The sequence below is a fragment of the Miniopterus natalensis genome, chromosome 5, assembly GCF_054644295.1.
Source record: "Miniopterus natalensis isolate mMinNat1 chromosome 5, mMinNat1.hap1, whole genome shotgun sequence".
Lineage (NCBI taxonomy): Eukaryota > Metazoa > Chordata > Mammalia > Chiroptera > Miniopteridae > Miniopterus > Miniopterus natalensis.
Window position 1 is genome coordinate 34,594,037 of NC_142085.1, and position 17,026 is coordinate 34,611,062.

The following is a 17,026-nucleotide window of genomic DNA, read 5'->3' on the forward strand; positions in this document are numbered from 1 at the left end:
ATCTGAGGTAATAGTCTTCGAAATAGAATGTAAGCACCCCAGGGGTATGCAAGATGATCCAGGGTGTGGAAAGACATATTAGAACTTTTATCCATACTCACTTCTATTCTGAAAAAGAAATTGAACTCTATTAATATTTAATAAACAGGTTGGTCCTGGAATATGTCAGATGTAAAAGAAAAACGGCAAAACTAAGTTGATATTGTCAGGAGAGCAATCTAAAACGGAGCTGGGAGGCTCCAGGAGGCTGAGTTAATACATCTCCTCCATGTTAAAAAACAGTTAAACCAAACGGCTACATCCTGATACAGCTCCTGGAAATGGCTCTGCATCAGTGAACTCTCTTTTAAAAAAATAAAATTTTCACCTAGCAATAGATACAAGCAAGTAGTCTTGTAAAGCATAGTGCTTTCCAGCACCAATCACAGGCTTTTCAAAGCAACTTGCATAACCGCGTTGGAAGGCCCTCTATTTCCATCCTTATACTCTATCCCCTTTTACACCCCCTTTGGAACACAGTTGGGTTTCTATTCAAATCTGTGTCTCCCAGGCTTGCAATTCCTAAAAAAGCAAAAGCAAAAAACAAATAAAGCTTTTATTTGCCTTGCAGCTCTTGGTTAAAATTGATTGACACAGACAATCACATATTCTATGATCTCCCCAATTCAAAGGGGCTAATGGTGTCCTCATTTGTTTGCCCTCAGTGCATTACAGCATATTACAGTTTATACCTGCCTTTTAAAGTGGATTTATGGATTTTATCAGCAAGTTTTTAATAAAACAAATCTCACAAAATCAACAGTGTCTTCAAAAGATTCTTATAAAGAGTCAATAGAAAGGAATTCTAACAATGTAAGCAAGTGAAAAATAATAGTAGAGCCGACACTTCCTCATATGAGTTCTTTGTCAGCTGCCTCATCAAGCAAAATAATGGCAGGCCCATCAAATACAAAATATTCAGACACACTGCTCCCATTAAATAACATTATTATTACTAATTTTCAAATGATAAAAAGTTTTTCCCCCATTAAAAATTTAATTTATGTATACACTATTTATTTCATCTTTTCATCCTTTAAAAAGTCTGTTTTTATATTTTTATAATGTCCATAAGTACAGTAGTACAGGTAGATAACCTATGAAAAAATATATATACTCAAATTGTTAGCCCTCCCACTGTTTACTGATGCATGATCATAAAAGCCTGGATCACCCCAATAAAAATGAAGAAAACCTGGAGACCACTGGTCTGGGGTATCAGATAATTATATTTCCTATATACCAAGCTCTGTTGTTTCTTTCTCAAAAGCTAGAGCAATCTGTGTTTCTGCCTCTAGGGTTCACTGTTATTTCAAAAAGAGGAAGAACTAGTATTAACCTTCTTGGGCAAAAAGTACCTTTTCCCTAGGTACTTTTTATTTGACTTGGTAGCTATGCTCTTGTGTGCTCCACTATGTATCAAAGATGTAATTGGGCTAGTGCAACAGAAGAAATGAAATTTTAATTAAATTAGTTTAAATTAAAATTTAATAGCCACATGGACTAGTGACTACCATAATGGTTGACACAGGTTTAAGGTAAGACCTTAATAAAGTACAGAACAACTTTTTCTGATATTCTAGGTAATTATTCTCTTGCTATTGTTTCTAAAATATTACTGTTAGAGAAGACTTGTAAGTCAAGCAATGTCTACACACAAACTCTCTATGGCTTCGTTAACCTAAGTGTTGGCAAAAACATTAGAACGCTACGTTATTCTAAAATGCCACTGGTGATAAAAGAAAATACACAGAGAAGGAAAATTTTAAATTGCTCAGATCATCTTTCCAGCCAATATTTTGAAAGCAAATTTTCTTTAGATATTTGAATGATAGTGGAACTTCTGAAGAAACAATCAACTAGGTCTTGAATCTTGTATAGGGAATATATCATTAAATTTATAATAATAGCTAAACCAGCTTTTCCCCATACAAACTGAAACAGAAAAGGACAAGCTACAAAAAATTGTTGTCAAATGTGTTAATTTTCTAGAATACAGGAAGGGTAAGGTCATTCAACAAATATTTGAGTATCTTCTACGTGCAATTTCACAAAGAAATGTTTTCCTGTCAAATGCAAGTAACGATAAACTGATTTAGAAAAAGTTGCATGCAATAGATGCTCTTAATTTACAGCAACTAAATATTCAAACTTAGGCCCCCATTTGCTTCATAATGTTGCCAAATTGTATAGTCTTTCTTAAAGGTATAAAGGAAAAGCAAAACAGTTATAAAACATGTTGTTCTTAAGAATTAAGTAAAGAAAAGAAAAAAACCAATTCCAGATCTCTAAGAAAGAAAACCTCTATGGATGAAGTAATAATGTTTCTTCACAATTTATTAAAAAGAGATCTTCAAAACAGAGATACGATGATCTTAAAGCACTCACTAGTATAAAGCTCACCAGTTATGAACTGGCCTTCCAGTGCCCTGAAAATTTTATTGCTCTTTTTGTAACCATTTCTAAATCATAATTAGGACTATATATGCTGCCATAAATGATTTACTTATTGTCAGAATGAAATCACATTTCTGCCTATAAATATTGACTATGTCTGAGCTTGATAAGGGAGAAAGCATTCTAACTAGAATCCCACCTGTCTGGCTCAGGTCTTCTCTCCACACAGCTGTCCGTGTAAGCTCTCTAAAATGCAAACCTCATTCTGTCACCACGCTTACAAGCAATTCATGGGATCCTACTGCCTACAGAATAAAGTCTAAGCTCCTCCGTGAGACACAGGGGACCCTCTGGTCTGACTTCTGCCTACCCCCTATATCTCCTGCTGCCCTTTGCTTTTTACATTCAACCAAACCTAACTGCTGCACTTCCTGGCAGATATCACCCTGTCTCCCGTGCCTTCGCTTACACCACATCCTTGGCCTGGAATACCTGCACATCTCTCACTCCCCCAATTTGTCTGGCTAACTCCAACTTTCAAGACTGATCAGATATAGCTTTTATTAGTGAGAAAGAAAAAAGTAGCCCCAGCTGTGGTTAGCTGAGCTTGCTGCTTCCAATGACTAGGTCATGGCGTTTGACCACTGAACTTTTAACAAAGCCACTCTATAAACATGATGGAACGAGACAAAAAACAAGACCATTCTATAATCATGTCTGAGCACAGACAAAAACAAGAATGCTATAAACCACAAAAAGGAGCAAGCATCTCCTCTCCTGGCTAACAGCTTTAGCACCACCTTCTAGGTGAAAATTAAGACAATTACAGAATTGCTACTGCTTTCTGCCAGCACCAAAACAGTTCTTTAAATCTTCCCCAAAGTCAATTAACACAGGTCCGAACCATAACAAGCTCCTCTCAACCCTCTCACTGAGATGCCCTGTGGTTCCTCCTGATGTGCTTTCTCCGTCACTGGAACCAACCAAGAAACCAAGCTTTGTTCGACTACTGGTCTGTTCTTGATGGTCTTTGGCCAGAGGGCATGGACACCAGATGGCTTTTCCTGTATGTCCCCAGGCTGGCTGAGGCCCCAGCCTTCTCTGTTCCAAAGAGTTACTGTGTGTCTGTCTTATGGCACTGCATCACACAAACTATGCTCTTGAAATTCTCTTCATGTCTATCTCCCTCTGGAGACCATAGATTCCACAAGAACCATATCTTGTTCATTTTCTTTCTCTTATTAATTTTTAAGTCCTCAGGACCTGACAAAGAAGCTAGGATATAGTAAGTTCTCAAAAAATATTTAAAGGATGAATAAAGTACAGCAGATTCTGTATATCTCTTGGATCCAAGATTAAAGGTGGAGTTTCATGAAACACATCATTCTTTTCTGACATTTTAAACTATATCATCATTTGGTTTAAGAATGTAGTTTGGGAGTTCTGTGAAACTTAACCTTTCCTAACTCCTCTTGCTTCTGAATATTCTACTTTCTGAAGCATATGAACAAATTAACCTTAGTAGAGAAAGCTTTGGAAAAAAATCTAAAACTAAAAAGTTTCCTAAGTCCATAAAAATAAGAAAAAAATAAAGTATTAGAAGGAGCTAGATGTTGGCTATTAATGCTGAGAAAATGTGACAAAAAAATCAAGTTTTATGTGCAAGACTTGTTAACAAGACATTAAATTCTTTTTATCTGTTTCTTCAGGCGAAAAAGTGAGTGATTCATTTGATTAACATCACGAAGGACACTAAGATATCAAAGTAACTTTCCTTATTACATTGTTGATTTCTTCTAAAATTTTGCCAACCTTTGGTAAGGAACAAGAGATGCCTTATTTCCTAAAGTTTAGCAGTTTGTAAAGACATTTGTAGCAAAATTAAAAAACTTAAAAGAAATGTAAATGAGTGAATGTTTAAATACTGCCTGGCTATCCTATATCTAAAAATGGAAAATATCAATGACAATAACTTAATGGGCAAGAAAAGTTTCAAAAGAAATATTTTATGTTTTTAAACTAATAAAGTGACCATGAAGCTATTAAGAATGCTAAGAAAAGACTATATATATTTTAATTTTTCCTAATGTTTTCATATTATCTTTTATTCTCCACAAAAGGCAAATATTTTGTTTCCATGGCTTGAGTATTTACTGTATTGTTATAACAGACTTTTATTTCTGACTTGCTATTGTGTTTGATTAAGTGATAGAAATCTAGCTTTAATAAGATAATTTTTTTCTAAAGATCTACTCTAGAGGGACAAATAGGTATATATTTTATTATATGTAATAAATGTGTTGTCCTCATTAAATCACACTCATTTAAAATACAGATAAAAACATACTGGTTAGTTTTCTAACAACTAACACTTAGAATGTAGCTATAAGATGCTTTTCATAAATAACACATTTTGTTTTCTACTAATGAGGAAGAAAAAATAAACTTAAGACTCAGTTGATAATCATTACTCTAGAACAGTAATTTTCAACTGGTGTGCTGTGGCCACACTGGCGTGCCACAAGAATTTTTAAAACATTCGATACCTGACTATTTAGTCAGGGGCACTGACCTCTTTTCCCTGAGATTGTCATATAAAAAAATGACAACAGCCAACACAACAATAGCCATCCAGTGTGAATGAATCAAAATTATACCTATTTTTTTGGTCAGGTTGTCAAAAAAATATATTTTTTGGTCCGCAGCAGCATTTTTGTAATTAGTTTATATGTGCCATGATGAAAAAGGTTGAAAATTGTTGCTCTACAAGGTTTAAAATGACTTTAAAAAGTAATTTTTCCCCATAGATTTAATTTAGAGAGAATTGGAATTTCTCAGATAAAACAAACCAATACTTTGTACATTTATTTCATTTGCCTGCTCCACTTTGCCTAGAGCATGCACAATAAAAATATGTATTAAAAGCTGATATCTTGGGCTTCCGGTAAAGAAGGCAGTGTCATAAGAAAAAAATGGTATCTTAACTCTGAAGAAAAGAAGTTTCAAAATTATTTTAAAAATATGCCAAAGTCCATACCTGATTTTTTAATGATGAAAGAATGTATTCCTTTTCCTGATGCGAGATTGTCTTATGAGTTTCTGGTGTATTACTAACTAACCAGATCCACAAACCAAACCAAATGATTCCAATTATACCTTAAAATAGAAAAATAATGGTTAAATAAAATTAGAATGCACCAATAGTAATTTTAACATGTCTTAAAAAAATTATGTAATTATAAACTCAATGTAAAGTTGGTTTCAGCTTAGTTTTCCAGTTCCTCCCATAATTCTTTAATGGAATAATTGCTATCTGTATTATTTCCTATAAATTTTGAAAAGAACAACTTTTGACCATATGACTCTGCTTATCAGAGTATACCAGACAAATCTTTTATTTTTACTTACTTATTTGCAAAAGTTTATTTAGAAAGTCAGAGGTAGAAGAAGGGAGCCGTGGAAGAAGTGAGCCAGCTGGGCTTTGTGGGCTCAGGAAACAAGTTACAGAGGTAAAAGAAGTGGCCTTGATCTTAGGAAAAAGAAAGGCAGAGAAAACTCGCCTCGGGGAAGGAGAGGGAAAAAGGCATGGGTGTGCTCCAGAGAGAGAAAGAGCGTATCAACAAATCTTTTTATTTTATTTTATTTTAAATATATCTTTATTGATTTCAGAGAGAGGAAAGGAGAGGGAGAGAGAGAGATAGAAACATCAGTGATGAGAGTCATTGACTGAGCCCGCAACCCGGACATGTGCCCTGACTGGGAATCGAACCCCGATCTCCTGGATCCTAGGTCGACGCTCAACCGCTGAGCCACGCCTGGCCAGGCAACAAATCTTTTAAAATATCAGTTTCCACAAGTTATTATTTCCACAGGTATCTGTTATTGTTTATTGTTTTGTTTTTTTGTTTTGATGTCTTTGTGGGCAATCTACTTTATTAAAAACATGTATTGCCTGGCCGGGTGTGGGTCAGCGGTTAAGCGTCTACCTAGGATCCAAGAGATCGCTGTTCGATTCCCGGTCAGGGCACATGCCTGAGTTGCGGGCTTGATCCCCAGTCACAGTCATGCAGGAGGCAGCCGATCAATGACTCTCTCATCATTGATATTTCAACTTTCTCTCTCCCTCTCCCTTCCTCTCTCTGAAATCAATAAAGATATATTTAAAAAAACAACCCCCAAACCCTCCCAAAACCATAAAACATGCATCGCTATGCCAATGAGGTTGAGAAATGAAAGGCCTTGGGGCAAAATTTAAACTACCAAGTAGGTCCTAGGCCCTAGCTGGTTTGGCTCAGTGGTAAGAGCATTGGCCCTTGGACTGCAGGGTCTCGGGTTCGATTCCAGCCAACGGCATGTACCTGAGCTATAGGCTCGATCCCCGGCCCCAGTCAGGGTATGTGCTGGAGGCAACCAATCAATGTTGTCTCTCTCACATAGATGTTTCTCTCTCCCCTCTTTCTACTATCTCTGAAAAACAATGGAAAAAATATTCTTGGGTGAGGATTAAAAAAAACCAAAACTACCAAGTGAAAGCATCCTACTTTGCTTGAGAAGGAATTTTTCAAAATATACATTTCTATAATATCCAACATAGTAATTTTTGGCAGTAAGTATAGCATTTAAGTCCTGGATTCAACAGCAGTTTCTGTTGAGAAATATTCCAAAGCTAGTATCAGGTCAAAACTCAGCTAGATCATTTTAATCATATCAACTTGAAAAATAGGTTATCAGTGTTTAGGAAATGATTACTTCAGGGAGTTGGAATATAAATATTTTAACCAATTATGAAGCTACTATTAACATTTTATATTTATTATGTTATAATTTAGGTTACATTTTGCAATCAACTTACCAAAAAGGTAGAAGACATAAGTCCAATTCATATAGAAGCAAATTATTCCAGAAAGAGGAAGAGAAATTACTGTCCCAAGCTGTGCTCCTAGAACAACAACAAAGACTCTGTAAACTTTGGAGAGAGATGAACAGAGGGGACAGGTCTACTGCTTAAAGAAGATGGGTAACAGATAATGGAGAAGAGAAAGAATGATTCAGATCCTATAAGAGTTGAATATAAACAACCCATTTTCTTATGGAATCATTCACTACAAAACCCATATTATGTAAAACGTGTATGTTAATACGTAGTTCCCTTAGTTACAACTATGTAGATATTGATAAGTTAGAAGGTGCCAATCAATATAAGACCTATATGAGCTGGTAAATGCCACATGTGTTAGAAATCCAGGTATGTGTGGTTCAAAGACGGTCTCTAAGGATGATAAACATGACCTAGAGCAGCATACTTGATGGAATAAGAATGAAACTTGTAATAATCCAATTTGTCCACAATATATTACAAATAATTGTTTCAGATAAATAAATAATAAAATTCATTTTAACTGCCAAACACAAGACATCTTAGTCGGCATGGTAGGAACTAAAATAATCAGATATTATTTCTTGGCTCAAGTTTTGGTCTTATTATTACATGTTAGAAAATGTTAAGTGTCACAGAGCAATATGAAAGTTCAAATATGAGACATATTACCTCTGACTTTCAGAGGTCAGGAAAAGATGTAAGCAGCAGCAATGGACTTTGGTCCTATAGAAACAAGGTAAGGAAGAAGATACAGAGGGAGCTGTAACAGGATGAGTAAAGGAATGGAAGTGGAAAAACAGAGAGTGGGTTTGGGAACTTCATTTGTGTGAAGGAAAGGAATAGGAGATAAGGGCTAGAAAAACAAGTAGAATAATTACTGAATATCTACTCCATGCCAGGTACTATGAGCCAGGGCATAGGCTAGTTAAAATGAAGTGGTGAAGAGTGTGAAGAGTGTTGACCACTAGTTCAAGTTTAGACTGTATTCAGTTGGTAAAGGGGAACCACAGATAGTACCTGTTCTTCAACAAATCAGATTTCTCATGTCAATCTCTACACAGCTGTAAGAATCATCTTCTTAAAATATAAATTGGATCATGTCTCTCTCTTGATTAAAAACCTCTGATGTCTATGCCCTGGCCGGGTGGCTCACCTGACTGGAGCATCGTCCTATACACCAAAAGGTGGTGGGTTCAATTCTCGGTCAGGGCACATACCTAGGTTGTGGGTCAGAGCGTGTATGGGAGGCAACCAATTGGTGTTCTCCTCCCCCTTCCTCCCCCCCCCTAAAAAGAAATAAAAACATATCCTTGGGTGAGGATTAAAAAAACAAAAAACAAACAAACAAACCCCTCTGATGTCTCCCCATTGTATTTTTTTGGGGAAAAATCCTCATTCTTTCCTGTAGTCTAAGGCCTGATACTATCTGGATCTTGTCTATTTCTCTAAGCTCTTATGCAGTCTCCCCTTTATTCATTATGTTCTAGCCACCCATAGCTGTTTTTCATTTCTTTGAACCCTTATGTATTTCCTGCCTGAGAGCCCCTGTACGTGTTGTTCTGATTGGCTGGAATGTTCTTTTTTCTGCTCTTTGCATGACTAGTTCATTCTAATCATTTAGAGTTTAGCTTATAAGTCACCACAGAGAGGCCTTTCTCAACCACTGTATTTAAAAGCAGTCAGGTCAAAAAGTTTTAATTCAGTTAATGGAAAAAAGGCTAGAATTCTTATGTAGTCTGGTAAAATTATAAATCACATATAAAGCTCATGCTATCTCACTAACAGATCAAAATAATGGCAAATAAATGCATAGAAAAAAGATATATGAAGAGAGGAGTTGAGAATCATGATATTTACATTAGATGATAAAATCAGAAATCATAATTTAAGGACAAGTGTTCAATTTTTCAGCCATTAGACTGTTTAAAAAAACATAGCATTCTCTATACCAACATCTGAAAAGTCAACACTTTTTGAAATAAATGATGGCTGATGAAGAAAATGACATTAGTTAATTAAACCACATTGCTATATACAGTTGAGCCAAAGAAAAAAATTAATAATAAAGTTATACCCCCAAAACTTAATTTTCTCCCAAAGGAGGCATCTGACATTGCATGATTCTGGTATTCAGGCACTTTTTCTCCAAGGCTGATAGGTATGTAACAAATTATAGCAAAAGTGTTTATAAGAATAGTTTTCTCACCTGCATATGAAATGCTAAGAAGCCTGCTTCTTTCAAGAGGGGGAGCCCAAGAAGACCACATGGCATGCATGGCCGGAAATGTAACACCCTGAGGAGGGGAAAAGGATATTTCTGATGAAATATAAGGTAGTTTTGTTAATGTTTTAAATTCAGTTAAATTTTGTTGCAAGAGAAATTTCTGGATAAGAATCAAATCAGAATCAGGTTCCATGAAGTGAGGCATCTTTACAGTGTTAAATGAATATACCTTATAATGAAGTGCTTTCAAAATCTGAACAAAGATTTATGGATTCTGTTAATTGCTTTGAGGACTAAGGTAAGTGTTACAATACATCTAAAAGAATGTACTGAATGATGACATAAAGGATCCCACTTAATTCTACCCATTCACTTTATTAATGGCCTGAATGAAATGGAAATGTTACCAATATACAACTTTTAAAAATACTTTGGGATACTGAAAGAAATTAAAACTGATCTTAGCCTGGCTAGGAGTGGCTCAGCGGTTGAGCATCGACCTAGGATCCAGGAAATTGTGGTTTGATTTCTGGTCAGGGCACATGCCTGGGTTGCGGGCTCGCTCCCCAGTAGGGGGCGTGCAAGAAGCAGCCGATCAATGACGATTCTCTCATTGATGCTTCTATCTCTCCCTCCCTCTCCTTTTCTCTCTGTGAAATCAATAAAGATATATTTAAAAAAATGATCTTAACTGACAGGAACATGGTCTGGGGGGAAAATGATTTCAATTAGAGTGTTTATAGTCTTTTTTTTCCTTCCTTTTTCTTTCTGGGAATAACTAGCCTAGTAAATGCCAATTATGATATGGAGAGGCAATGGAGTAGGGGAGGCTCAGAAAGACCTGGGAGAGGAGGAAATGCTACAGGAAAATGGGAGCGAATCAGTTTGGTAGATTCAAAGCAATGGGTTCACAGCTCTCCTTGGTAACTCACTAACTGTGTAGTCTCAGCTAATCTCCTTGAACTTCAGTTTCTTTGTATGTAAAACAGAGATAATACTCCCTATCTTGCATGACTGTGGTAAAAACAAATGGTAGCTAGTGCTATTATTAATGTAGAGAAGAATACATGCTGTAATACTTTGTACTTTCTGCTGATTCTTTCCAAAAGAAAGAAAGAAAGAAAGAAATACCAGTAGAAGCAAAAACGATTCAGGCAGCATTCCAAATTGGTAAGAATCAATAGGAGGAATAGGAGGAGCCATTATAGAATAAATCTTAAGACATGTGGAAATGTCCACAGAGATTATATTGTGGAAAACTTTATTATAAAACCCTAGGGACAACGTGTGTATATTTATGGCGAATCAGATGCTAGGGATGAAAGATGCTGACCTAAGTTTATGGATCAGGCAATGTACATGTGATACATATTGGAGGAATAAAGAAAGATGAAAGAACCTAAGGATAAACAACTTAAATTCTATTCAGAAAAAAGAAAAGTCACTTGAGAGAGCAGTAATAATGCCATCAACAAACTATAATGCTAAATTAGTGGCATAGACAGTATGCTAAAATATGGGAATGCATGCAGCAAGGAGATTCAATATCTGGAACAGATAAAATATATTACCATTAAGTATAATCTACTTAGGTAAGGAGGAGAGGAACCTGGTTATACAGGGGTAATTTCTCTTTTGTAGTCAAGCGGGGTGTATATAGTATACCTCTATTCGATAAGCACAAAATAAGAATGCTAAGATGAGTGAGCAAAGCTTATTTAAATAGTACTTGGCAATTTCCAAAGTATTCTAGCAATCATTATCCAATTTGAGCTGTGACTGAATATGGAGCAGGTGTTTTAGTCCCAATTTTAAAAATGATGGAACTGAGGCTTAGAGATTAGGACTTACCTAATGTTTCTACAGTGAAGCTATTATTCAAACTCTGCTTTTATGACTCCAATTAGTGGTTTTCCAACACAGCATAATACATTACTACCTAAAATAACCTTCATGCTCTACACCAAACCCAGAGGTCACTATTTTGCTTGGGTTAAAGAAGTGTTAAGAGAGAACAAACCAAATCTATGCTTTGGTTTCATGGGTAGAAGTTCAAAGTTAGAAACAAAGAGAGATCATTATTTAAAGATGGAGGTACATATGATGAAATGCAAAGGAGAAGTGGAAAGGAAAAAAGGATAAGGAATTAAAATTTTTAAAAATCATAAAAGTCTTAGGAGGGGAGAGCAAGAAGACATAACAATTAATAATAATTTTATTTTATTATTATTTTTAAAATATATATATTTTTTATTGATTTCAGAGAGAGGAAAGGAGAGGGAGAGAGACAGAAACATCAATGATGAGAGTGTCATTGATTGGCTGCAGCCGGCAACCCGGGCATGTGCCCTGACTGGGAATCGAACCCTGATTGCTTAGATCCTAGGTCGATGCTCAACCGCTGAGCCACGCCCGGCCAGGCAATAATTTTAAAAGCAACAGAAACACCAGAAGAATCATAGAACCAAAGAAAGTTTTATATAAAATGATAATCTGTCTCTAAATTAGAGGACCAGAAAAAACAACAAATGATAAAGAGGAAGTTCCTTGAATAGTAACAAACTTAAAAGTAAAAGAAAATTCAATAATCTATTGTGTAAAATGTGCTTTAGATCTGTGCAATCAATGACACAGCAGAGATCAAATATGGCAAAAGGTCAAGAGGTCTATCTTAACTGTTTTAATAGTGTTTTATTTTCTTATCTTCTAAAGTAAAAGAGTAGGGAGAGCTGTGGAATGTCCCCTGGAAAATGTTTACTCTTTAAGCAAAGTTTTCAATTTCAGGGTGCTCCTGCTCGAGACTTTATTGACCACAAAGGAAATCTACTTGAGTCATTTTCTAGTTAATAATTTTTCTAGTTAAAAAATAAATCCCTATTATCTTCCAATACCAATTTTTGGTTCATATTCATACCAAAGAATGATATCTTTAAAAAAACCAAATACAGTGTAAGAAGAAAAACAGAAGAGAGAAAAAAATTACCTCTCCTAGTCCTTCTAGTGCTCTGAGCATAATGAGAGCTCCAACTCCGATATCTGCAGCAATAGGAGTAAACAGGGTGAAGACAGCAGTGCCAAGGATCCCAAATCCTAGCAGCAGTTTTCCCCCGACTCTGCTGGCCACATATCCTCCAGGAATCTGTGTGATGATGTAGCCATAAAAAAAAGAACCAAGAATCCATCCTTGAGTTTCTGCATCCCATTGGTACTTTTTACCCTATAAAGAGTAGAAGGGGGGAAAAAACACCAACCTTTTAAGACCTTCATAAACAGCACCTTTATCTTACTGGCACATAAGTACATAAAAATGTAATTCTGAACCACTGTTTTAGACTGAAGAACACACAAACCTTCTAAAAGGTAGGCGAGTCACCATGATATAGACATGCAGTTTCTAGAAATGAATGGAAAATGACTGAAAGTCAAAAACTTCAAGAAGGTTTAGTATTTTTATGAAATTAGACTACAGGATGAATTACAGAGGCTTTGTAATGACCATGACCAAGAAGGCTCAAAAAAGAGGCATAGGCTTAACCCAGAAAGCTACTAAATAGGATACTGTAATGACTGAGCCAGGCTTTGAAGCCAGGCCTGGATTCCAGGATAGCTCTACTACTTACTGGGTTTATGTTTTGGGAAGAGTAAATAAAAAAGGCACATAAAATAAGGCCTGACATATACTAAGTGTTCAATTAATGTTGGTTATTACTATACATAAAAATAGATCATTAATATCTCCCCATTTCAGACTAAGCACTTGAAAAAGCATGTAGAACAATACAAAAGAACAGGAGTTTAAACGAAGCCACAAACTTCATGTGAGTAGGAAATGTCTTTTAATTAGTAGCAGCACATATTAAGGTAATAATGAAGATTCAGTAACTGTTCTGAATATCTGACATCTTTAATACATGTAGCTGTATAACCGAGCCAATGTGTCAAGAAACATTCCAGGATCTCTCTTTAGTAAGGCAGATGAAGATAAGTAGCTAGATCAACAAAAGCACTTGCCCAAGGGAAAGATACAAAACAAATTCCTAATGATCTTTATTTATGGTACCAGTTTGTAGCTTATCTGTAAAATTCTAGGACTTCAGTTATACAGTTATACATCACAGGTTGGCATGGCGAAAGTGGGTGATATGAACCCAAATATGTATTTAGCAACATTATTCAAGTCAAATGTACAGATTTTTTGTACATGTGCTTGTTTGGGCAGGAAAACCTCTTCCCTGCTTGAATGTTCTTGTTTGTAAATGGCAGAGGAGACTCACCCAAGTGTGATCTGGCTCCTTTGTGAGCACTGAAAATGGATGGAAATATACTCATAAAAAAGGACACCAGGCTTTTCTCCCTGTACTGTCTCCCTGTGTGATAAGCAAAATAAAATACAGTCACGTGCCACATAATGACATTTCAGTCAATAATGGACCACATATAGTAAAGTGGTCCCATAAGATTATAATGGAGCTGAAAAATTCCTATCGCCTAGTGACATTGTAGTGTAACACATTACACAAATACTTCACATTCTGTTATAATTGCCTACAGTATTTAGTACAGTAACATGCTGTATAGGTTTATAGCCTAGGAGCTGCAGGGGAACAAAATTTGTCACCCCAAAATATGTCTATTTGGCATAAGGATTATTTTAGGCTGGTTAATTTTATTTTAAACAGCAGATATGGGAGAAGCTCTGAAAACCAAGTAGAAGGTACCCTGTAAAGAGATTAGACAAAGAACATATATGCATAGCCCATGGACACAGACAACAGTGTGGTGAAGGCCAGAGGTGGTGGTGAATGACTTGGTGGAGTTGGGCAAAGGGGGAAAATGGAGGACATCTGTAATAGTGTCAACAATAAAAATAAAATAAAAGACATTTAGATTTGTAAGGGAAATGTCCATTTGTAAGGGTGTTTACCTCTCTATACCTGGAAGGTAGGGATGACCTCAGCTCTAGAAACTCTAATCAATGAAGAAGAACATGACTTAAATCTCCATAAAAAACTTACCCTTTGTGTATTGGGCCTTTTCTTTTAGACGGACAAACTTCCTACAAGGTAGGTGAGTCACCATGATACAAATGTGCAGTTTCTAGAAGTGAGTGGAAAATAACTGATTCCTCAGACCCCCAACATCATATTTTGTCTTTAGCTGAAGATGGTTTTTAAGGTGGCTTCAGCCATTTTTGGCAAGTTAACTCACTTTTCCTGGGTCTCTCCCATGTATAAAGAAGTATACATGCTATTAAACTTTTGTTGTTTGTTTTTCTCCTGTTAATCTGTATTTTATTACATGGATGTCTAGCCAAGAATCCATAAGGGTATAGAGGAAATTATTTTTCCTTCCCTACACTGCAATAGGCTATACCATATAGCTTACATGTGTAGTAGGCTAAACCACCTAGATTTGTGTAAGTGCACTCTATGATGTTCACACGACAAAGTTACCTAATGATGCATTTCTCAGAATGAATCCCCGTTGCTAAGTGGCACATGACTGTATTTAAAGTGTTTAAAACTCAATTCTGAACAAATGATGAACACGAACTTATCAATTCCACTATAACATGAAGCAGGCAAAATGACTTAAGAAACTTAAGTTAGGCATGTATAAATTCTGGAAAAGAATGACCTAAGAAATTGATCTGATCTTATTTTCATCCTGCAGTTGAAATTTCTTCTTCCCTCAAATTTTCTAGTGTGAGGGAAGAAGAAATTTTCTTCTACCCTCCTAGGTTCTTTTGGCTGGTCTAATAATTAATCTACATGAGAAAGATTAACAAGAGAAAATAACCAAATGTAATTATGTATGTTTGAGAAGCCATATACATGAGAGAGTCAGAGACCATCACATACCTGAGAGGTTCAGAAACAGAAAGGGAAAATGAGATATATGTGACCTGAGCTAAGAATAAGGTAAGGCGCTTTAGAGGGAAGGAAGGTCACTGCAGAACAATAAGAGAAGGCAGATGTTCAGTAATTAGAAGTTTGTCCTGGTTATTTCTGGTAATAACCCTTATTATGAGCAAGGCCCCTAATTCAAATCCTTTAAGGAAGCAGCAAAAATTTCTCGAGGCTGCAACTCAAAATAATTCACATGCTAGAGTGGCACATCTTGGGGCAGCCTGTTCTGAACCCCTTCAGTCCTGCCTTTGAGACTTCCTGAGAAGTTACACATTCTAGTAGCTGGGTTGATAGACTGTTCCATATCTCATTAAAGTAGTCTCAGTCTTGAAAATAGGTCAGTTTAATTAAATAGTTTTATCTAATTTCAGCAGCCAGTGATGCAGCTGGGTTCCAAAGTTAGGTCTATGGAACAATCAGGTATTTAAGAGGTATCCTCATAGAAACAAAAGAAAAACAATAGTTAATGATTGAGCAGTTTAATAATCCCAGTTTCTGAGTTCTGAAGTCAGCCAGTCAAGAAGATTTCTAGATGTCTGGCTTGAATCATTTTCAGATGGAGTAAAGGCAGGCAGTGACAATTTGATGGGTTTTCTTGGTTTGAAGTTTGAACGTCTCTGGTGATCTTTCTGCAATAGGCACAAAGACTGTCTACCTATGAGCTATTGTGGTGGTTTCTCTGAAGTTTACAACAAGTTGTCCAACTTTACCTCTCATGGCTTTGGGTAAAGGGCAGTTTTAGTTTTCAATGGTCCCAAGTCACAGGGCTTTGAATTGCTTCTACAATTGCGTTTCTGGTTTCACAAATTTGTAAGATAAGAACAGTTGTTCTCAATTCCCCAAAAGAATTGTGTTGTAACTTAAGTGACAACTACATCTTCCTAATTTTCTTCTTTCCCTCTGGGCATATATTTTTATTTTAGCTTAGGGGAGGAGGCTTTTTTTTTTTTTTTAAAGTTCCTATCAGGTTTTGAATCTTTGCTTCCAATTTTACTAAATTTCTGATAAAAAAGTTGTTAAATCTTTTCATTGTCTTGTTAGGTTTCAGCTGGGATGAACAGTAAATATTTCTGGCAGTATTAAAAAATATCATGGACTTGTAGGGGTTCAGAACAGGCCTCCCCAAAATGTGCCACTTTGGAATGTGAGTTACTTTGAGCTGAAGACAATTAGGATCCTGCAGGCTCAAGAGAAACTTTTACCTCTCCCTTAAAGAACTAGGGGCCTTGTCCATAATAAGAGTTATCACCAGAAATAACTCATTATGACTCATCTATAGGGCAGAGCAAATTTCTAATTTCTAAACATCGGCTCTTCTTGCAATGACCTTTTGAAGCCCCCAGGGAGCCCCCCCATTCTTAGCTCAGAATGCCATATATACCTCATTTTGACTTTCTATCCCTGAACCTCTCATGTGCATAAGGTCTCTCACTCTCTCATGCCACGTTTTATGAATGTTTTAAATTTGGTTATTTTCTCTTGCTAATCTGTCTCATGTCAATTTGACTGTTAGACTAGCCAAAAGAACCAGGAGGGTAGAGGACAGTTTCTACCATCCCCACAGACTGAGGAGGATGC

General features: G+C 36.2%; 1 protein-coding gene across 3 annotated transcripts in view; it reads right to left on the minus strand.

Moving 5' to 3' along the window:
• SLC17A5 (solute carrier family 17 member 5) overlaps positions 1-17,026 on the minus strand; it is a 53,309-nt gene that overhangs the window by 21,777 nt on the left and 14,506 nt on the right. For 2 of the 3 annotated variants that reach the window (XM_016205745.2, XM_016205746.2), the window contains exons 3-6: positions 12,523-12,756; positions 9,522-9,609; positions 7,289-7,375; positions 5,474-5,592 (exon numbers count right to left, since the gene is read on the minus strand). In XM_016205745.2, the coding sequence (XP_016061231.1) occupies positions 5,474-5,592; positions 7,289-7,375; positions 9,522-9,609; positions 12,523-12,756 (528 nt within the window). The remainder of the gene's footprint in view (positions 1-5,473; positions 5,593-7,288; positions 7,376-9,521; positions 9,610-12,522; positions 12,757-17,026) is intronic. The other variant, XM_016205747.2, reaches the window with a different exon arrangement.